The sequence below is a fragment of the Rattus rattus genome, chromosome 3, assembly GCF_011064425.1.
Source record: "Rattus rattus isolate New Zealand chromosome 3, Rrattus_CSIRO_v1, whole genome shotgun sequence".
Classification (NCBI taxonomy): domain Eukaryota; kingdom Metazoa; phylum Chordata; class Mammalia; order Rodentia; family Muridae; genus Rattus; species Rattus rattus.
In genome coordinates this window covers 12,086,458-12,110,881 of record NC_046156.1, presented here as the reverse complement: position 1 = coordinate 12,110,881, position 24,424 = coordinate 12,086,458, and the positions used below count along the sequence as shown (strand labels likewise).

The following is a 24,424-nucleotide window of genomic DNA, read 5'->3' as shown; positions in this document are numbered from 1 at the left end:
TCTCCCCTCACCCAATAGAGATTATGAAAGGGTAAACAACGCCCATTGATTTACTTAAGATTGCTTAATAGCTCAAACTACAAGATTCTAATTTTCTATAACACATATAATATATAATCAAACTTGCAATATTAAGTCTATAAAAGAAGTAAGCAAAATACATACAAGGGAAAAGCAAGCGCAGGTGGCAGGGAGAAAAAGGAAGAAAGAATTATGGTTAGCGTCTTGTGACATTTTTCTACCATCATTCATTAACATAGAAAGCAAGCTAGCATGCAACAACCGTCATACCCAGCATTCACAGCAAGTACCCCAAGCCACAGACCTGGCCAGGGCAGGACACCAGAGTGAGGGCGAGGAGGAGCCCTATGTGGTTACCAAGGTGAATTATGCACTAGGGAAAGTGCCAATAAAAATCTCATCGGCAGGGTCTCCAACAGTGCGGGCCACACAATGCAACTGTGGTTGAATGTGGGCTCCGAAGTATGTTGGTTGCCTGCGAGCTATGAAATGACTCCACTGGGTTTCATCTTCTTCCCTTTCAAAAGGCGTCAGGGTGTGACTACTGATTACCCAGAGTGCACTCGCACGTCTTATTACCATCTCAGCTTGATTACATATTTTCTAGAATTGTAAGTATTCGTCAAGATAAAACAGGGTTCCTCCAGAACTCCTTTGAGAGAAACATCACACAAATATTTTTTTAAAAAATTTTTTTTTTGCCATGGCAACAGCATATAATTTCTAAATTAAGGCACAACCTACAGTCTATTTAAGCACTTCCGGGAGACATATTTGCTCTGATCTGTGCGATTCTGACTACAGGAGGGAAACACGTGCGGTTTGGGGATGTTTGGAAGCAGCACTTGTTTACGGAGCACTCAGTCCTAACACTACTCCTCCGTAAGGAGCGCATTGTACCTGCTCAGAATCAATAGCAGACGGGCGTGGTAGAGGAAGGGGGACAAGAGAGGTCATTAGTGTCCAGGCTGTTCACTCAGACTGCATTTATACACAGCTGTATTGTTCCTTAAGGAAACAACGACTCACATAAAGCAGTTGCGTATAAAGGACGTGAATAACACTTCTAACGCTGCTTTCTTACAGACAAGAGAATTTTAAGTTCAATTGAAAAAACAAAATGAAAAGAAACATACATTGTACCATCCATTTACTAAAGATTACTGCATTGTTCTTATCTGATGCAGTAAAAATGACAGAGCAGTCACTGAGCAAAACCTAAAACAGAAAGGTTTTCACTTCTTTATGATTCGAATCATACCATGAACAGGAAAGGAAGATGGGTATCAACCTTATACAGTTTAAAATCCAAATGGAAACTGAGACATTAAATACAAAGGTAATTTTAAAAATAAGTAAAACCTTTGATGATTGATCGATGGATTTTTCATAAGGAAAAAATTCTCCATATAAAGAATTTTACGAAATCAAAACGTGTAGATATCTGTCAGATCAGCCAAAATTCTATCTACCAGATGACTATAAAAATACAATAAAATTAACAATAGCCTGCGGTCACAATCGCATGCCAAAGATGTGCAACTTGTCTTAGGAGGCTACATGAATTAATTTACAGGGATATATTTAATCCTCTGTGGACCAAACGGACAAGTACACGCACATCGACATCAGCAGCAGGCTCTGTGGATGCACGAGACAGAAACTGACCCACATTGACTACAAGACATACTCTGCATCTGAAGTGACACACTATTTCATTTGAAATAATCTCACGTTCATTCAAAGATAATAATTTAGTTCATCAACATAAATGCAATTTTCTTATCAAATGAACTTGCAGGCAGCATCAGGATAAATTTCTTCCATACTGTGACAATTTAAAATAGGTAGGCGCAAGATCGCACAGCAACCAAGGCCTGGCTATAGCATGGGGAACTCCAGTCTGGCCAATCTCATTTTTCCTGTAAGGTCCCTATGACTTGTGAAATGTACACTAACTTGCTTCAATACTGATGTCCTGTCCACAATGAAGAATGCCTTGTGTGGTTGCGATACAATGTTACCTGGATGAATGCAGTCGGGCACACAGATTGCACCTGCCTGTTGGCAAAGCCAACTGTGGCATCTCTAATGTTCTCTGCTGAGTGCCCTTACTGCTGTGTTTTCTGAAGTCATGGAAAGCCACTGAGGCCACTTAGAACAGGACGGAGTAGTTTGGAATCCGGGAGGTTCCTGCAGGATTAGTTATGGATAGAGACTGGCGTAAAGCCAAGTGGTAAGATACATGGTAAGCTTGACTGGATGGAGACATTGTTTTCTCTAAGCAGTGAGAGAAAGGGCTATGTATGCAAAGGCTTCAGCAAACCAAACACACTGTTAAAAAAAGCCGGGAGGGGGAGCATCAAGGCTGGATCCTTAAAACAAAAGCACACGTGAGGAGAGGGTATCACAGACAGGGGCACAAGGAAGGAAAAGATGGGGGAACAGGAAGCACTATGTAAGACTAGGAGTAATCTAAGAGGACGGCATTAAATTTTAGGTGAGCCGCGATTATGCAAGTTATAGTGTGTCACTACTGTATGGTATACAGGACCACTTCTAGTCTTTAAACAGAAAAAAAAGTCATACACTTATATCTGCCTCTTGCAAACATCTAGAAAGGCAACAGCACATTAATTACTGGGGTGACTTTTTATTTTGAAGGACAGAAACTAAATTTTAAAAAATAAAAAAGAGCAGATACTTCCCTGAATAGAGTTATTTGCAAGTTTAGTGCACAATATACAGTACTTCTGGAGAACTGGAAAAGTAAAATTTTGAAAGTTAGACGTTCCAGAAGATATCCCCATTTTTCCTTTCTTAAACAGCGCGAGAAATTACTTAAGAGTCTGAAGGCAATGTTCTCTTAACACTGTTCTTGGATGTCTTAAGACTAGGTTACAGGGACCAGGTTGCAGAAAGACACCATTCTTGGCAGCTCTGACTGGGTCCACTGTTTGGAAATGGATGCTGTATTCCTCGTCTAATTTGAGGACAGAAAGCAGGCTGAATTCAAGGGAGAGGGACTCCATGGAACGAAAACTTTGGTTAGCTCAAAAGAATACAGTGTTGGTCTAGTGGCCCGGGAGGGTGGTTATGTAAAGCCACCGCATTACACAGGAGCAATTCAGGGGCCTCCAATCCTACAAACGGTACAGAAGGTATTGAGAACATAAAGTGTATCCGTTTCATGGAGCACAGGAACACAGAGCAAAGATGAGGAGAGAAAGATAATCTGCGTTTGGCCTTTAAGTGACACCACACACACACACACACACACACACACACACACACACACACACACAATCAATGTATCAAAACTGTGGCGGAGAGGGCAGAGGATCTTCCCAGCATATGCTAGAGTATGCCATCAACTGCCTGGATCTGCCTTATTTAGCAGGCGTTGGCCTTTTGGTGTTTCTATGTTGAGAAGGGGGTCTCTCTATGTTGCCCAGGATGGCTTCAATCATGCTGATGCCTCTGCCTCCCAGGAGATGGGACTACAGACACACAAACACCACAGCACCTAGCTCCAAGTGTTTGTCTGTACGTCCATCTCCTTCTCCCTCTCCCTTTCAAGGTGGAACGTTTAGAAAAGTTACAAATCGGTAACAGTACAGTCCCGACACTCTCTTTTCACATGCCTCTGCACTATGGTGACACACTAAATTTTTTTTCAACTTCGAAAGGCAAAGAATAAAAGGACCTCTAGACTGGCTTGCGATATTAGGCAACATATTCAAACTTTTAGGTTGTCTAAACTACTAAGGTATTTTCTCCCCTACATAGGAACTGGAATGGGGGAGTTATGTATTCTGATACTGGAAGGAAACTTCTGCTTCTACTCATCCATTTCCAATTGAACTTTAAGGCTTAAACACGATATTAACGGTGTAAAAGTAGGAAAAGCTGAAGACTCTCGTCAGATTTGTCTGTGCTCTTGGCTTTAAGCTCTGAGACTTCCTCACTGAATCTGGTAAAGAACCAATTTCTTCCAGGACCTGAAAGAAAGGGGCCAGCTCTCGCCTCAGTCCCTGCTCTGGTAGCTCTGAGCACCAAGCATTCGTGTTTCCAGGACACCAGGTAGCTATTCAAATCCCCCAGGATTAAACCTGAAGTCAATCCCTTCTTCAGAAAACTCGGAGCCAAAGCAATTTGTCAGCAACTGGTATTGGGCAAAAGCGCAGATTCCTATCTGCCCTCCTGAATAGCTAATTCAAGTTTGTTTTCTGGAAAAAAACCCCAGTAGCCTTAAAAGCCAAACACTTAAGAACACAGACAGACACTTGGCCAGCATCAGAGGATGGCTTTCTTCCACACCGGAGTCCCAAGGCGGGGTGCTTTGCATGCATAATGTTTCTGTAGGCCATAAACATACGTTCCTTTCACAGGAGGAGTCTTTTCAGCTCCAACAAGGAACGCTGGAGAAAGGAGAAAATGCGAACTTCATACTTACTGTAAGGGACACATTCATATTGAACTTCAAGGTATTTGTAAGTTCCGGGACATGGATCAGGAAATACATCTGACCCGGTAACTACTACACACTGTGTTCGGTTGTTGCACCTGGAAAACAGAATCATTCAAGTCCGTGAGACAATATGCATTTTAATACTTGGGAAACACAACACAGAGCCGAATCATGAACCAAAGTATGGAGGCCGCGCTAGACGTCTGTATGAAACTCCTATTTCCTTGGTATTTTTGTTTCTACATCAAGGGGCTCACTAAATTATAACTAGAAGTGAAAAGAAAATAATCAATAGTCTCCAAATATATCAGACTGTTAGGTTTTAATTGGAATTTTTGTAATACCCAGTAGGCTCAGAGCCACTTCATAATGTATTTAAGAATCAAGAATCACAACCAGGAAAAGGTACAGCGAAACACAGGGTGGTATGCTGAACAACTAACCGGGAAGTCGTCACAACCTACCTGGACATACACAGACCCAGACGTCAGCCTCTGCATCCCTTGGTGCTACATGCTCTAACACAGGCACCGTCCCCATTCATGAACGTGAGGTTCTTGCTAGCACTCCACACCTTGCAAGTGGAGACCTGCAAGTGCACTAAAAACGCCCTCAGCACAGTGCATGACTAAGCACTGCTGCTTCTCACAGGAGCCGAGCTTCCGTCTGCATTAGGACTGTGCACCCGGTTCTCCACCGGATGCCCTGAGAGTTAATATGGCAAACAATGCTGTGACCAAGATCTCCAGAATGGGAGACGTTCATCCTATGTATTCCCCTGCAGTGGGACTCGCCTCAGTGCTGTCATCGTCAGTGAGTCACCCAGGATCCCGGAACGAAGCTGGGATTCCAGGCAGGACGATGTGAGAGTTCCATAAGCGGGCCCAGAGGTTCCTCTCTTAAGCTATGTAAAGGCAAGACCTATCTCTTTTCTAATTTGATTTGATTACAGTCTAGTGGGATGCAATGTGTGCACGGGTTTCATTACGCTTCTCGATAGTCTATACATTAAGAACACAAAGCAAGCAGAACCGGGGCATTATTACAAAATGCATCCGACAATTTGAATACCAAATAGTCTGTGGTGCACAAAATAACTCAAGTATGGAATAGCACTGGAAAGCAGTCTGGGAGAAGTAGATCCTCCCAGCACAAGGAAGCCTAGGGCAATGGGAAGCCCAGCGATATCAATGCAGGGACAGGGCAAGTCACACACAGTGCTGCTGCTACTACAACTCAGAGAGCTGTCCTGACCAGAAGCAGGAGGGATCTGTGGAATTAAACAGCTAAAAAGTTTAATTTAAAATATATAACAGCAAAACTGTGACTAAGACGGAAACGATACATTGTAAACATTAAAATAGTTTGAAGGACAATGTGGCATTTTTTAAAAAAAGGTATCCTGTCCCATAAATTTCAAGAACATGGATAATGTAAATGGTATAGCCCTCACAGCAAAACACTTTGCTCTTTCTGTTTTGTTTTGTTTTGTTTTTAAATTTCACTCATTTGAAGAAATTACCTGTGGTTCATTATTTAATCCACTACTGTAACATGAGTTGCATAAAAAGTTTTTTATTAAAAAAAGTCAAAATGCACAGTGGACAGATGTGAGACTTCTCGTTGGATCAATATCTAAGCTTAACTCGTACAGAAAAATAACTGGTGTTTTCATTCTTTCCTGGTAGAGCAAAGAGGAATCTCCATGCATCCTAACCCTAACGTGATCTTCCGGGTCTCCTCAGCCCTCCTGTGGTCCCCATCAATAAGTCAAGTCCTTACGAGCCCTTTCTTGGACTCATTCGTCCCTACAGGGATTCTCCTTACGTTTCGTGCTCTTGTTTCTAAGAAAGCAAGAAATGTAAACGCCTACACGTTAAACATCTCTTTTATGTTCCCCCACTGCATATATTTGATAATCACTCAAACACATCCCGCTATTATGTTCCAAGGGTTTAAATACACTTGGAGGAAACCCATAAAACAACAATTCGATGAGCGAACGAGCTTCTCATACATGCAGTGCCACCTCCCCTTCGTACTGAGGGCTCCTGGCTTAGAGAGAGGAAAAGAGGAAGCTTGCAGGGCGGCTGAAAAGAACACGAGGCTTTGCAAACAAAGCGAAAGCCCGCATGTTGAAAAGACTTGTGATTTATACTGTGTTCTGAAAAATAAAGGCGGGGATGGGGGCTGCAGAGATGGCTGAGGGTTAAAACTGCTTCCCGCTCTTCCAGAGCCCTGAGCTCTACTTCTAGAACGCACTTCCGGTGGCTTGTGACCCCCCCCCCCTCTCTCTCTCTCTCTCTCTCTCTCTCTCTCTCTCTCTCTCTCTCTCTCTCACACACACACACACACACACACACACACACACACACACACACACACACACACACACGGAATATATGGGTTGGTTTGTGACCTTGTCTAATCTACACCAGTATTTGTCTCTAATCCTCATCATTAGGAAGGAGAGATGGGGGGAAGAGGGAAGGAGAGAGAAATGGATGGAGGGAGAGAGAGAAAGAAGGGAGGGGCTGTGTCAAAGAACACATCAAAGATAGCCAACTTTCTCCCCAGCGGAAGTCCAGAAGTAATCCAGTAAACAAACCTGGTTTTAGTCTGTTATCTGAGCTCACTTCTGTTTCTCAGTATCGTGGTAGGTTTGCGAGAAGTGAGGGTGAGACAAGTCCCACCTTCTCGTGGCACTTTACTCGAAAGACCAACACTAGAAAGTAAAAATATTGCTGTCTAGATTTGATATTTTTCTGAGTGGCTGCGTGTTAGTCACCTGACCACAGCTACAATTCCCAATGAACGCGGAGGACAAGCATAGGCTGTTGTCCTGACCACATTGATTATCTAACCATACAGTGCATACGCTGCACAACAGGGCAGTGTGAAACACGGGGTTATGATCAGAGTTTTGTCTTTAAATTTATGCCCCAATAGATCACCAATGTTCACTTTACATTTAAACTTTTCATGTGTGTTTTCACAATTATGTCTAAATATGCATCTTTCCCTGGAAGATATAAATATATATCCACAGGATGGAGATATATGTAATATGTATGGACACACACATACACACATATATATGGGGGAGGGGAGAGAGAGAGGTAATACTAAGAAAAGTTGAAGTTTTAGACTAAATCAATAAAGAGTCAATAGGACAAGAAACTTCACTGTAAAAGGGCGAGACAATCATAGTTGTGGACATGAGTATCTTTAGGCACAGAGACGAAAGAAAACTGTTTGGAGGACTGAATACGGCACTATGAGGAAACTATCCTGGATGGGCTCTCAGTAGGAGGAAAAGTCTGGCAGTCTTTTAACCTGAGTGTTGTGGGAAAGACTGTAAAACTGGAAATTGCTATAATTGAATAGATCAAGAATGAGAAAGCAATTACTTAGCCACAAAGGCAAAGTAAATTCCCACCAAGGGCTCAACGCTCCATTTTCATTGCCATGGAAACGAAGAGGCAACATAAGCCAAAAAAAAAAAAAAAATATGGACGCAGTTCCGGAGTCTGTGTCCACACCGGGCAGAGATCGAACCTGATACCCCTTCCCCACATAGAGAGCTGTGTGTATGAGTGAAGTCGTTGTTGCACTAACAGTTAAAATACTGATGTATTTTGGTAACACCTTGTGGATTTACAATGTTTACAACCTAACGGACATTATGCTAGCTCTTGGGTGGTTCTGTAGGTGTTCGTTCTGATGAAGATACGCAGATGACTAAAGACGGTTAAAGCAGTGGCGATCGAAACCTGGTCCTCAGAGCAGCATCAGTGCCAGTCAAGAGCTTTCTAGTAAGGAAAATGATCAGGGCCAGACCTGGAGAGAATTCACCGCTAGGAGACCCCGGAGCACTTTTATACAACAGGGGGATGTGTCTCATTGTTCTGAAGACCACCAAAACGAAAGACGGAAAACTTAACTATTTCAGGAAAAAAAGAATATGTATGGTGGCCGTAATTTCCCTCCATAAAATACTATGAAAACAGAACAGAAAATAAACAGTGAGTATCTAAGCATGTAACTGGCGCTGACAATGCCAGTGTGTCTTGCTTGGTCACAGAAGTCAAGTGTTTCTGTTGCCCTATTTTGAGCAGGCCTTCCAATCGCTTATTGGTGAGCCAAAGTGAATGTGGCATAATGGCTCATATAAACCTACTTTACAGACAGGAGAGAAAGGAAGGATGTTATTCTAAAACTTTCTAGCTATATATAACTTTCACTTATTAAATGTGAAATTAAGATTTTTTGACAATATATTTTTTAAACAGGCTGTTTCCCATAGGCAGAAGTAATTTCACACACACACACACACACACACACACACACACACACACACACACACACACACACACACACGCTATAAAAACAAACGTAGATGTGCTAACACCCTCCCAGCATTCAACATTAACTTGGGTTTCCATTGAGTTAAAGGCTTCTACTTTATCATCTTGATGTAGGGCAGGTTCAGGGGCAGAGCGCTTTCTTAGATGCTGAGAAGCCATGGACATGATCTGCAGCACGGCAACACCAAAACTAAACAAACAAACAAAAAAACTAGCCTCTCTCTAACTTCTACAGTAACTCTCGCTGCCAATTTCTGGCTACCCTACTGAGAGGTCATTCTGCATATGCCCATAGGGAACATCAGACCGAACCTGAGATTTCCACATGACATTAAAACAGATCCAGTAATAAAAGATTCTAAAGACCAGCACGTGCAAATGAAATACGAGGGTCATCAAAACAATCCCCTGCATTAAGACTTTAAAAATGTACGTCTTACTCTTAGAACCAACAATCCCACCAAGAAAATACTAAATCCTGCTTTAGAGGTTGTAAGTGGGTTCAAATACGGCAAAGCGGGTTGTGTCACACATAAAAAGCCCGTTATTATAAGCTTTCTGTATTAGCCAAAGGTAGTGATAGGAAAGAAAGGAAGCCCAGGGTTCATCTTTATGACCTAAATTTTAAAAACCAGTAGGCCTGCAGATGTTTCTCCATGTGTCCTCAAGCTCTCTCTCCTTTACCTTATGCTAATGAGCCATTCTCCCTAAAACTAATAAAGAAAGGAACCTACATACCAGAACCGATAATTTAAACCACTAAATATTCACAAGAGAGTATCGATATTTTCATGATCATCAGAAATTGGAGAAAAAATTTAAACTTGGTGTCAATGCTCAGGCCTATGTCCAATAGATAAGAGAAAAAAATCACAAGGTCTTCCAGTGAGTAACTCACCGATTTCTTTGCCCTCACAACCTTCAGGTTGCTTGCAAAGGGATTTAAAACACGTATCTGGACCCCTATATGGAGCCACTGTTGACAGGAATTTTCAAAAATATCCACAGAACTTCCAAAACTAAATAAACTACCTCGAAAAGACTTGATGAAAATGTACTTTACGAAAGCAGACTCATTTGCACAGTAGTATACCAAAATCACTTAGAAAAATAACTCGTGTGCCCTGGCACAACTCTGAAATCTCAGCTGTTAAAGCTGAGGCAGGAGGATTCTGAGTTCAAAGGCAGGTTGGTCTTCTCTGACCCTCAGGAAACGTCTCGCATAAATGAATTAACTGTTAGGTGAAGAAACACGGTCTTTTTATTTGGGGGGGGGGGACAAGCTACCGTCTGGTTCCCATGCTATTAATCATAATTGTGTTGAGAGAGAACAGAGCAACCATTGGGATGCTGTGCTACGGTGGGACAATGAGTGCCAAAGTAACAGGTTTCAACAGGACGGAGAACTGAGGGCTCAGTTCTAGCCTGCAGTCTGTGAGTCCAGCAACAGTGCACTAGACCGTCCCTGCTCAGTCTTTTCATCTAGAAAATGCACTGCCTTGCCTAGAAGATTGCCAATAAGCTTCAACTGGATAAGGAAGATGAACTTTGTGCAACGCCTGGATGATGAGGAATCCCCAACATGGCGGAAAGCCTCGGGAACAATGACCCTTCGAGAAACCAGACCCAGAGCTGCAAAGTCAGAGTCGCGCCTCTTCTGGCGCCATCCCTGCGCTGTGTGCTCGCGTTCCTGCGTGTGCCTTTAAAACCACGCAAGCCTGCCTCCCGTCCAACTCTAATCTTGAACTGTACCACGCCCGGCTGATTGCGTTTCCTCCGCTTCTGGTTATCTTAGGCTCGTTACTACCCTTTACCAAGTGCGAGGGATGGAGATGAGATTCCACGTGTAATCTATTGTGAGAGGTGTTCTAATCAATAACCTCGTTCTGCTGATTAAGCAGAGGCTTCTGTTTTGGCAAGATAACATTAGCCTCTCCAGTCATGCTCCAAAAACCATTGGGAATCTTCCCCAGATCATTAGATATGCTACAATAAAGCTTTGGTGCATTTTCTTTTCTCCCTTAAATGACTTCTTCACTGTCCCATCGCTCCCCATCACGGACGGCACCACATTATTACCGCAGCTCCCCTGGAACTTGTACTCAAGCTACGCCTCCAGGCCATCGGATGCCATTTTCAATTGAAGCTTCTACTTGAAAATATAAATTAAGAAAATTTCATTATCTCCTGCCAGGGGCCATTATTCACCACAGTTCTAAGGAAGATTAAAAATGCAAAACCTACCAACTTGAACAAATACTCCCCAACATTCGACAGAGACGCTCGGTATTACCCAGACAGGAAACTAAATTCGAGTTCACTTGAATCTGAAACGGGGCTGCGGAATTAGTCCAGCTCCTTGCCGAGCGCGTGTGTTCAGTGAAGACTGCTTCCACAATTTCCTCCTCTAATTGGCATCTGCTATTTTTAAACTTCCATTACAACAAACGAGCAGTAATAGGCTTGTTCTTTCCACACTCCTCCCTTGCCAGCTACCTTCAATCTTCAAAACGTGCAGTTCCAGAAGAAATACTGACTTGCGAGGCGTTGGGATACCAAGAGGTGTTATCTCGTTCACAGGGCTAACTATGAACAGAACAGTCATGATGGCAAGCCAAGCCAGGTCCGTGGTGAACTGCATGTTCTGAATGAACAGAACACCCACAGGCGAATCTCTTACCGCGGATCTCACCGATGGGGTAGGGGAAACCTTAATGTCTCCAGTTCAAGTAACGAGAAAAACAAATACACAATGTCAATTGGTCTACTTCATTTTATTCATGTCCACAGGCTAGAAGAAATACAGAGCCCTCTTAGCAAAAAGGAGGGCATGAGGAACAGAACCCTAAAAAGAAATGAAGGGAAAAGAAAAGAGGACTTGCTGACTTCTAAGAGGCTCGTTGGAGGCAAACATATGACAAGCCTGTAAGAATTCAGTCCTTGTTTCTGAAGGATGAAGTCGGTGATAAATGGCCAGCCTGGTTCTTCTGATAGAATTCTGTCAATTTGGACAAATTTTTGTATCATGAAAGAAAACAATACATGGGCGGTTTATTTGCTGGGGGAAGTACCCTTTATTTTCAATGGCGCTCCCATATGCCAACATTTCAAATGGTCTGGATCTGTCACCCCTACACTTAACCCTTCTAGTGCAGACTGAGAATAAAATGTTCCACACACAGCATGCTGTATGACTCCAGGAGCAGTAAGAGTCAATGCAAAGAGATGTACACAAGCCAAAGTACTCAAGTCAGGCAAGAAAGGGAGACAACGATGATACCCAAGACCCGTGGACAGTCATTCTCCCATGTCGGGAGCGCCCCGCCAAGCATCTCTCTTCTAAAATACAGCTTACGACGAAATGTCTTTTTATCATCCAAACTTTCGCAGAGTTATGGAGACAGATCCTGCTTTCTTTAAGTATTTATCAGTGAGGCTATGAAAGCTTAACGAATTGCTAGGTAAGCATGACCTCAGGGAGTTAATTGATGTGGCATGATCATGGCAAAAGGGAGGTGTTCTATGGCTCAATCTCATGTGCCAGGGGACCAAGCTCTCATGATTCACTTTGCAAATTTGCGCCATCTAGACGAGTTCTACCACACGGAACTTCATTCCTTAGGCATGCTAGGCTACTACGAAGATGAATTAAAGGGTGATGTCTTATTGAATGCGTTTCAAACATAAGAGCCGCTCCTGTGCCAGAAGCCAGAGTATGTAGGTTTGCCATACACAGAGAAATAATCTGGAAAAACGAAGTAGTTCAAGTTGTATCCCGCTTGACCTTCTATATACATATATATCATGTTATAAAAAAATTTAATGTAATCCTGGTTTTCCAGGGTTGTGGTGAGTAAATCTTTGAAACTGCTGTGTGGACAACTGTAGAAAAATCTCGAGTGTGTAACTTTGTGCTAGGCATACGTGTGTGTGTGTGTGTGTGTGTGTGTGTGTGTGTATAAGTAATATTTGACTATCAAAGAATGTTGTGTGGAAGAAAAGCAGAAAAAGGCCCCTTCCAAATAGTTCTGGGTAAATTAACCAGTGTCTAACAGCAAGGTCCTATTTAAGTCCACTGCTACCATTTGTGGTAGATACTGAAAACAGGAATAATGTGAACAGTAATGGCATCCATGCATAGTTTATATCTCGGTAAACGACTACACCAGAAAATACAGCCACCATGTATATGGATCCTAAAACACGAGCATGACCTGTATCCTGCGGACTGCCAAAATTACCTGGAAATTCCACATGAATTATTAAATCAAGCATCTTGAAGTGGTGATGCTGTGCTAAAAACAACGTGTGTTTGTGTGTGTGTGTGTGTGTGTGTGTGTGTGTGTGTGTGTTTTAGAAACCCGTGAAACTCCTTGCAGTTTTTACTGGACCTTGGGGTCAGTTTAATGCAAATGAGGTTTGACTCACTCTGAGCCTTATTAATCCAAAGTAAAATTTCTTGTTTGCAGAAATGCACATTCAACACAAACGCACTTGCTTTTATTAGCAAAATCAGAGGTATTTATGTACAAAGCACGCCACTGAGACTGCTTCATTCATAAGGTCATGAGGTCTAACTATTTAATGACAAGAATAAGAGCATTTAGTGGGGACAAAATCAATAATTATATATAATATTATATATATACATATATGCATATATGTATATATGTGTGTGTGCATATATATATATATATATATACCTAAATTCTCCAGACATGCTTTTAATAATTAAAAAAGAATAGCACCTGTAAAAAGTAACAGTGTGTTAACCTGCTACGGTTTGCACTTGCATAGCTGTCACACTTTTAACAAGGGAAATGGGAGGTCACTATGGGATGCCCTAGTTAGATGAGATTAGCAGCGGACTTGTTACCAGACTGCATAAGCAACGCAGCATAACAGGATGTGACCTTGTGGTGCCGCAGAGCCGCTCTGTGATGTCTTCCTCTGCTATACCCCTTGCTAATTATCTGCAAAGTTACGGACCCTTTTGTCCTGGGTTATTTTTCTTCAAATTGTGAGGGGATTCTGGTTTCTAAATATTTAATTAGTTTTGTTCTGATGTGAGAATTGTACATGCCAGGCGCTTCGATTTCCATACCCACTCTGTCTAATTACCCTCAGATTTAGATTGCTCTCCCCAAATCTTTTTCCTCTGTAATTATTTACTTCTGAAAGATCATTCGGCGAAGAAATATTTTCACCCTTATGACTCTTCTTTGCCACAAATGGCTCCGCTGGTCCCTTAATTACCCGCTTGGAGGACTGGAGCCTGAAATAAAGCTAAGGAGCCGGGATGGAAAGGAGGTTTGGAGGGCAAGACAGAGTCAGGGACAGCATGTGGCGCTGTTTAAAGTCAGGTTAAAGATGGCTCCCCAGGCTGGAATACAAGTTGATAAACAGGAAAATTACACCATTGAGGTGCTTTTTCCCCCTGACTCTTTATGTTAGATAGACCGTCATTTAGTCAGTATTCTAATGAACGTAAGACGATTTCCCAGACTAATTGATAACTGATATGAATAGTTCCTGCTTCGACAGATCGCATTTGCATCAAACGCTGCAGCAAATGCTGGACTGACATCCACGCGAATCCCATTCAATGCTCAGAAAGAAACTGCGGACACTTTTGGAAGCGTCCTTATTAAAAAAAAAATGCAGGGGTGCACAAAACTTAAAAATATATATATATGTAACTCTGTTAAAAACTTCTCCTCTTTTGCTAAATGCTAACACCCTAGGTTTTTACCAAGTGTCCAAAAAGCGCTTCTGTTCATTCAAACTCAGTTCTAGATCATGACATTTCTTCACCAAACTTACTTATCGAAACACACATTTGCGGGCCCTTCGTTTACTTCCTGCAGCTTTGAAAAGGTTTGGCAGGAAAATACTTGTCACGGTTTACGAATGTGTGCTGATCTGAAAGAGGTGAAGAGTTCTGAGAAAGCAACTTACTAAGCTTCCCCCTTATGACTACCCGTCAGGAGGCCAGGAATGGCGCTCTCCTCGATGTCACTGCACCAGGAAGAGACAGGACACCTAGGCTCGCGCCTGCCGCAGGGGAGGTCCACCTTGCGGTTTTGTCAACTGAGAATCTACTCTTGTGATCAAATGATACCCACTCCTACAGACGCTCAACATGGAAGTGGACAGGGGACCTCTTTCCACAATCTCAACACGTGAGCCTTTTCCACATTCGATGACCGTGCTGGACTCTAAGTACACGCCGATTTACATCACTCGTCCCAGATCTCTGCCCGCGTAACTGTTTCCTGTTGGGCATGGAACAAAGCATCCCATGACCAAACATAAGGTGTGGATGGGAAAAGCCAGTGGAAACCACACCGGCCATAAGTATTAAGTTCTTCCCCGGAACTAAAACCCAAAGAGATCTTTCTCTGTTTTCCTGGACTCCATCTCCAAGTGTCAGGTCATTTATTAGTAAATCATTCTCATTGCACTTTGTGCCCAGTGTTCTGTATCTTAGTTGCACAGAACTTGCTAATGTCTAGCACGGAACTTTAAACTTCGTATCTACTCGTTTAGAGGCACTCACCTCTCAAATGCTCAACATTTTCTTCTTTATTGTATGATTTTAGTGGACCCTGGAACCTTGGTTTCCCCTCTCCCCGGGTAGATCTAAGGCATCTTATAAATTTCCACGAGGCTCAGATCTTTTTAAAATTTGTTTATTACTTTTACTTCATGTGTGTTGCCATGTTGCCTATATGTATGTCTACCTGGAGGTATCAGATCCCCTAGATCAGGAGTGAGAAACAGCTGTGAGCTGTCGCGTGGGTGTTGTGAAACGACCTAGGACCTCTGGAAGAGCAGCAAGGGTTCCTAGTGGCTGAGCCATCTCTCCAGTCCTGCTTAGAACTATTTCTACCAAGAGGTATTCACTGAATGAGTGCTTCCTTAACCGGGTTTCTTACTTTCTGTTTCATCTTTTTCCTTAGTTAAGGATTGAAAAACTTAAATTGGTTTAAGATACATGACAGCCATTCGCTGCAGAAATTTTGGATAGATATAGACATTTACCTGAAGATTAAAAGCGACCTAGGCCAAATCTGAAAACACAGACCCTTGGGGTTACTGGCAGAAAGTTAGATGAGCTGGGAAGAAGGCCCCAAACAATCCTTTACACCGTCATCTGAATAAACATCAAACCCTTAAGTGACGATATGAAGAGATGGGTACTTTGTGATTCACACTCAAATTTAATGGAGTCTCATCTGACTGATAGATAGACGACAAATTCCACGGGCTTACCTCTGACAAATCAGGAGTAATATTTAATCAGGACAAAATATTCATAATCTAATCCTTTTATCAAATTGACTACCACCGCAGGAGTCTCGTGTGTTTGCACAATTAAAAGCCCTGTGTTCGCTGCATATAATAAGGCACCGCACTGGATGCAAATCCTTTCCTATTGAAATAAGTGCCAAGCCGACAGCAGGAAGTAGCTGATAAGAAAGCAACAAGGCATTGCTGATGGCGTTCTCGATAACTGAACACAACCCATGTGCACTCGTTCTGCAGCCTGTTACCCAGAGAGCTATCCTAAGAGTAGGTATGCAGCACTAAGGGAAGCAAGCATCCTTCTGCTGTGTCTCTGTCATGGAGCACGCATAGTCTTAGAAAGATGACAGGGGGTAAAGGGAAAGGTAGACAGATGGACAGGACAGAAGAGTCAGCAGTTACAGAGGTAATAATACCCCGAAATAACCATGTGCAAACAATATCTAGAAGAACTAACAAGGTGCATGTGGGATTGTATATTACTGCTCTCAGCTATAAAAGAATGAACTCTGGTAGCTTTGGAGTTAATACAAGTGCCCATATATCTATATCTATCATCTATCTATCATCTATCTATCTATCTATCTATCTATCTATCTATCTATCTAACTATATCTATCTATCTATCTATCTTTATCTATCTATATCTATCTATCTATATTTATCTATCATCTATCTATGTGTGTATTAAGTGTATCCATATCTACTTCTCTATGTGTGTACTCACACAATGATTGCACACTTCTTTTAGGAATGAAAGGAAAGAGATATTTGAAAGACCTTTGCTCCTCAGATAAAGGGCAATGCAGAAAATTACAATGCTGCAAAGAAGGTGGTAGGGGACATCGCTGAGAAGCGGGAAGGATCAGGGGACTGCTCAGTGTGCCCATGCTCCATCTAGGTTCCTCTGGCCACTGTCTCTCCTCCATCCATGTCTGGAGGAGTGCTGCACCACCTGGAGATCTGACGGATCACTTCTGCCTTCATCTGAGTGGTTGGCTACGGTTTGAAGAGTATCTCTGCCATGTGCTGTACCTGCAACTTTACCTTTTCTCAACTTAACCCCACACGCCCGTCAGTTTTCTTGCAAACGTATGTTCTGGTCAGCTGTTCGTGGATGCCTTTGGCTGACACTTTAGGGTGTGCAGTGCATCAGAACATAGCGAGCATTTGGTAGTGCACACTAGTGACGGCTGGACAAACAGAATCTTCCAAAGTTAAACCTGGCTCCAGAGCCCTGATACACACTACTTTTGGATCTGGCTGTTTTATAACATGTACTGATAATTTAGACGGTTTTAAAGGTCAGTGAAGGCAGAAGGCTTCCATTTCATAACATACTTACAGCTTGAATTACTTCTCTATAAGTAACTTGTGTAAGAGGCCCAGTTTGTGGGGACCTTAAGAGCTTTAAGCACCACTACCATCGTGCTCGGGGAGGGGACAAGCAAAGGGCCATACGCCCTGAAACAATCAACACGGCACCTCAGAAAGTGAACAGCGCTGCCATGTAGAAGTGCAGCAGTGCCTTCACAAGACTTCTGTCACTTCAGATGACAGACAGAAGACAGGCCTTGTCACACAGAACACGGCCAACTCTGCTACTCGATCGTAGGACTCTCATGACTTCCAAAGGTGGTGAGTACATACGCTATCCAGATGGAACGGACAGCAGCCTAGGTAATACACAGAGCTCCCGAAGCATGTTTATGGAAGGAAGGAAGGACGGAAGGAAGGACGGAAGGAAGGAAGGGAGGAAGGAAGGAAGGAAGGAAGGAAGGAAGGAAGGAAGGAAGGAAGGAAGGAAGGACCAAAAAGATTAAAACAATAAACAAGCTTCGTGATAGCTAAAAGTAGTATTCTCCCAGTATATATTTTATAGTAGAAATTGTGGCCAACGTATTAAGCACATTTGATTCAGAATTGTTAAGGAAAAGAAACGCTGGGAGACCTTACTCTCATCTTGACCATTAGACGTTTCTATGTCAGCAATGTCACTAATGTCAACATCCCATTAGGATGCCTGACAACCCTTGAATCTCCATAGTCTCACCAGGGCAGAATCATCTGGGTTCAATCGGGAGTGGTTTCTTTTTGTAAGCGGCTAAAGAGCTTAGGGGAGACACAAAGGTCAAAACACTACTGTCATTATGGAAAAGGGATGGCCTGGCAAAGATGGGGAAAAGTCCATTTTTAGACTTGAACCGGGCAGTTTTCTCTTTGTCTTTCGCTTTGAAATGCTTAGTTTTAAAATTTAACGGCCATCCTTAAAACATATGTAACTAATATCCTTGTTGGGTTTGTTTTATATTTAATATTAGCACTGTCCTTTGGTTGGGCAACCCAGGATGTGGTATCTAAGAGGCTTGCTGGGAGGAGAACTCTAAATTCTCTTGGGGAATCTAGCCAGAAGCAGGTCTGAGCAGCCTGAGAGGCTAAAGTTCTGGAAGATGAAGCTATCTAGCTGAGGAGTTGGGGGGTGGCTCTGAGGGATGCTGACGGCCACCCTCAGCTCTATCCTCTGCCACTAAACACCAGCCTCCTTATAGGAGAAGGATTATGGTCCCCAAATCCCAGGCAGGTTCTGTGAGGGCAGAACCATGAATCTTCCCCCAGGCCAAAGCTGTGGGTACCTGAGGAAGAGGTCCAGGCAAGGGCTGGGAAGACGCACAGACCCCTCTCTAGCTCTCTGACAGGATGCGGGTCTAGGAAGCATTTTCAGTAGATCTCATTTTCATGGTTTCTATTCTATTTTATCTTCTGGTACACACTGGCATGTCAATCCTGTTTACTAAGCGATAGTCAATGGGTTTCCTATAGAACAATGAACCTTAACAGGCAGCTTTTAATTGGCCCACATAGGAAACCACATTACTATTAATTCCTCAGATACAGTATAAAATAAAACCATCGCTTCTCGAACTCTAGAGCAATTAGACCTCTCGGCTATTTGGCTAACTCTACTTCATGATACCCACTGCAGTTAATTACAATTTTTGATGTTAATAGTCTCTGTCAGTCTTAAGCATGACTTCGCTTTGATGAATATTTAAATTATATTTGAATAAAAAATAATCTTGGTTACATTTCACATTCAGTAATCATTGCGGCTTAATAAAGGTCTGTTCATCAAGGGTGGAAATAAATGGAAGTGTACACACAAATGTCTTGGAGCGCTGTATATTAGGAGCGACAGCAAGTCACCACTCCTCACACGCTTAGCTAGGTGTCTCTTTGAAATGTGTGACATCCCTCATATAACCCCCATCAGCTTTAGACAACACACGTGTAGTTCCATAAATTAATGATGGGATGATCTTAGGGCTAGATCAGGATGTAATTTAATGTGTGGAACAAGCTCATCGAATAACAAAATATGCTTTGAAAAGCCGGTAGACATTTTCTTATCTTCTCTGGATTTATGGTTCTAGCGAGTTCCAAAGGTAATGAGGAGCGGGGAAACTCATTTTTTGAAGGATCCCTTGATTAGAGATTATACTGAAATTATTATTAGAGACACATGCCTTAAAACATTTCTTGACACACAGGCTACTTGTAGTAGATGCCAGTGATAGTGTTATCTATAAATGGGCAAGTGAGGAGGTGCGTGAGGAGCCAAGGAGAAAACAATGTCTATCATTCTCATTGGCTTACAACTCTCTGGGTTCCATCCCCATTAGAGTATTTAGCATCAACTGTAGAAATGTTACTCTTCAACATTTTAATTGAATGGATACACATTTTACTATCATTTAATTAATGTCCCTTAAATCAATTTAATTATTAGAGCTTTTACACTTTCAGCTCGTTTTCCAACTGTGGCCCGACACATTTTAATTTCACCCTATATGGCAATGCCCTATATAATCTGTGTTCTAACCAGGAACACATCGGGTAATGTATGGAAGCTGGACTACTAAATGTCTCACATGTTTAATGACCATTGCTTGTATCAATATCACTCATATTCCTCACTTAATGGCTATCGCTTGATACACAGTATCAATATCAGCCAATTCCTCACTTAATGGCTATCGCTTGATACACAGTATCAATGTCAATCTGACTTTTGCTGGACACACTCTCAGTCCTATTCCTCTTTCCCTTCTCCCTCTGTATGGGAAACGTTTACATTGTGGTGTGGCCTGGCCCACTTAGATTACTAGAAACTATACAATGAGTCACATGAATACGTCCCACAGGCCACTTCTTCACCAGAATAGCCTACAATATCAAAGGACATAAAAAATAGTACAACACACCTGGACTGAATTTATCACAAACTAAGTTTCCATTTTACGGGCTCCTCAAATGATCTTAGCTACTCCCCAGCCACCACAAAGAAAGGGATGTAAAACGGGACAAGTCAGAATATGGAATCAAAACCAAAAGACAGTGGTTAAAGGTTGTATGCGTCTCAATGTCTGTGAGAAGCACGACCTTCTCGGCAACACGCCCCTTCCACCACTATACTCCACCTCCCATCAGGACCAAAGTAATGGAGACAGATGACTTTGGATTTGAAAAACCTTGATCCAAAATAAGACCTTAAGGTCTCTCTCTTGGGTATCCATCACAGTAGTCAGTCTGAGTGTCACAGGTGGGCAGTGTGATAGGGAAGTCCTGAAGCCATGTCTTTTGGTGGCATGGGGCATGAACAGAAACGCTCAGAGATCTTGAGTGTATTAGTTACGCCTTGACTGCTTTCCATGGAATAGACAGTATCCAGGGGCAACAGAATCTCCTTTGTCTTGCTTTTTGTCATAAATAAGATTCCTTCTTAAAAGCATGTGAAACAGATATTATTAGCTATAAAATTAATTGCAGAATAGCAAACAGCACTGAACAATTTAAATTGCTATAATGTATTTAAAGAAGTGCAGAGTAAGGTGAGAAAGACGGGTTGTTAAAATATGGAAGACAGCTAAATATGTATTAGTAAAATGCCACTGGGAAACTCATTCTTTACAATAACTTTCCTTAACCAATATGCAAAGAAAAACCACATTAAAACTGGTATGATTTTTCTCTTACTATTATGGTCTGTATGTTAACAATTCTAATATAGAATTTCTGGAAAATAGTAGATCCGTGATTTTTGATGACAAAAATGCTTTATATTAAAGAACTATATTTCTGTATTCAATAAAATTAACCAATAAGTGCCTGACGTTAAAACTGCTAATCAGAAAATGAAATATAGATCTAAGACAGGTCGTTTCCTTTAATCTCAACACTTGGGCGGGCAAGGCAGTCAGTCTCTGTGAATTCAAGGCCAGTGTGGTCTACATAGAGAGCTCTAGACCAACCAGCGCTAACTGCTAAGACCCTGCTGGTTATCAACGATAACATATTAGCCAAACAAAACCAAAGCAAAGATAGAGAAAAGGGGTGGTTTCCCTATCATGTGGATCTATGTGCAAAACGTGATTAATAATTTCACTGACTATAAAACTGTATTATTACCAATTTACCTGAATTAAAGTTGGCTTATTTTTCATTTTTTCAGCCAATTCCAAACTGCCAATGCGTATACACACTGCATCACTGACTATAAAGCTGCACACTATATTGGTAGGAAACTGGCAGAAAGTATATTCCTTTACACATCAGCGGCATGGCTCTGTGGATGGAGCGTGGTGGACAGCATCCAAACAGAAGACAAAAGGAAAACCCAAATCGGAATCAAAGGTTGCAACTCTTAGGAATTTCCCTTTTCTTTACAACGGTTTGCGTGTCCTTTCTATGCGCTTCCTTGATGGTGGCAGCCAGGAGATACAACTCACTTCAAGCTTTCTTTATCCATTCTCATTTCCGATTGAAAGCTCATCACAAGCCTGGCAGATGGGTGGGTGGTGGTGGACCCGCTGCTCCAGCATTCGGGAGCCTGGGGCAGGAGGCTTCGTGTGCGTCACACATACTGAACCAAACAACAATGGCCCACCCTCCCAAAATACCTAGTTTTCTTTATTGCCACACACTCTGTCCAAGATCAAAAGTAAACGCAAAGGTTTAAGGTATGCATGCAAGTCTGAGTTTCACCCAGCGACCTCTGAGTCATACAAAGAGCGGTGACACCTTGTTCTCAGAGAAAAACAACATCTCACCGCCCAGACAGGGAACACAATATGATAGGGCGAACCACGGACAGAACCTAGTAAGACAACTTGTAAGCTTTCACTTTACAAGGAAACCTTCAGGTCCCTGCAGGGAAGAACCCCCGATGTGACCCTACTGTTCTCTTCTCATTCGTTCATTTCGGTGGACCATTCGGGACATTTAGGTGGCTTGACTATACGTTACTTCATTGGTCTTTCTCACAGAGCGACTGTGAATATTTAGTATGTTTTTTTTAATCTCCAGTATGTCCCTTTCTACAGTGAGACCTACAGTTTACATGCCCATCAGTAGCATGCAAAGCAGGTGTCCAATTAGACATGCCAATCGGAGCTATAATAGTTATATATACTTTTCTAAGAATCAAGAACCTATGCAAGCAACTTAAAAACCCATAGCCAAAGAAGTAATTCCAAGTCGCTGTCTATAAACAAACTCAGTCAAGGGTTGGAGAATTGGTGAAACCCACCACCAGGACACCGAAAACAGCCTCAGTCTATTTTGCATAGAAACACTGAGTCAATAGACCCTAGAACAGTATTCCATCCCAACGGACCAATGGCTGAGAAACCTGGCACCACAGACGGATAAGCACTTGGGGTACACAGCACATGGGATGAACTTTCTCAGAAGCTCCTGGCTTGGATTCTGTGGGACGGGATGAGTATACTGAGTAGCCTCAGTTAGGAGAACTTACAGCAACTCCCCAGTCCCACGAAACATCGCCTCAGATGGAAACCCAGACTGAGCTAAGTTTGTTGCTCTGAAAATACTATTAGCATGGAAGGGAGCTCGGGTCTGCAAAAGGTATGGGTAAACATTATTGTTGCCTGTAAAGAGAGATCAGTAAATGTGTACTAATTAAATTAAAGAAAAGGGGGAAAAGAAACTTCCTAGAGCTCTGGCATGGACACGGGGCTTCTTTACGAAGACTGATTGATCGATATGAAGGCTGAGAGGTTTGTATGTCAAGGAGACTACACACCAACAGAAATCTATAATCATGAAGTCTGCCAGAACTGTGGCTGCATTTTAATGGATCCTTCTGGCGAACGTCTGAGCTTTGATATTTACCACTTCTTACAGCAATGTTCTCTATGTGGAATGAGTGTGTGTGTGTGTGTGTGTGTGTGTGTGTGTGTGTGTGTGTGTGTGTGTGTGTACACATCCATACAGATTATCATATTATCCTTTGTTTAAATACTTTATATATAATGGGTATCTATTAGTATATTTGAAAATAAGTTCATCAACTTTAAATAACAGAATGGACTTCCAGCATTATTACAGGATAAAATTTCATCGTCAGATGTGACTGTAATTCTAGAACATATGGGGGCTGGGGGAATAAGACTGGTGATTTTGGGGGACTAGCAAGGGGTACACAGCCAAACCCTGTCCCAGAAAAGAAAACAAACAAACAAACAAGCAAAACCAGAAAGATATCTCACTATGTAAAAACAAATTTCGCTAAGGAATTAATCATTCAACATATAACTGGTGGTTTTACCCTCTGTGCCAAGTAATCCCAGCCTTCTCAAAGGCTCACAATATTTAAAAGGGGGGAAGCAAAGGATATCGGACTGCCAGTTTTATAAACCCATAGGGAGAACGTGCGTGCAGCAGTGGACCAAAGGCGCTGTGCACAGGACAGCTGAGTCAGCAAGGGCGATGACTAGCAGTGAAGACGAATGAAGGCCTCCTCCCCACCTTGGGGATGGTGTGGTGAAGAACCACCATCTCTATTATCTACTTTCTGTCAGCAATCACCTGGACCTTAGTAGGGGAAGAAGTAAAACTGCAGACACAGTCAGGCAGCTGTCCTCACAGCTTACATCCCTACCCGGGTGTTCAGGAATCCGGCATGCCTACTGCATACACAGCCCGTCAGACTCAACGGCAACCCTTAACATGTAGTTGGAGCCCAATCTACACTGATGCACACACTTAACACAGACCACAGTGCATGGAGCACTCAGTGGGATCACACCCACATTGCCTCAAACTTTTATTTTCCTAACTGTGCTCAAAAATATTCATTCACTGATCAATTTGTAAATGACATATTTATTCTCAGAATCATCTTGAAGAATGCATAATGTAACAAATGGGAGGACTTTCTTGGATTACACAGAAGAGC

General features: G+C 42.3%; 1 protein-coding gene across 37 annotated transcripts in view; it reads right to left on the bottom strand.

Moving 5' to 3' along the window:
* Adgrl2 (adhesion G protein-coupled receptor L2) overlaps positions 1-24,424 on the bottom strand; it is a 493,623-nt gene that overhangs the window by 46,296 nt on the left and 422,903 nt on the right. For 36 of the 37 annotated variants that reach the window (XM_032897155.1, XM_032897173.1, XM_032897166.1 and 33 more), the window contains one exon: positions 4,478-4,587. In XM_032897155.1, the coding sequence (XP_032753046.1) occupies positions 4,478-4,587 (110 nt within the window). Of the gene's footprint in view, positions 1-165; positions 1,372-4,477; positions 4,588-24,424 lie in introns of those variants that run through there. The other variant, XM_032897185.1, reaches the window with a different exon arrangement.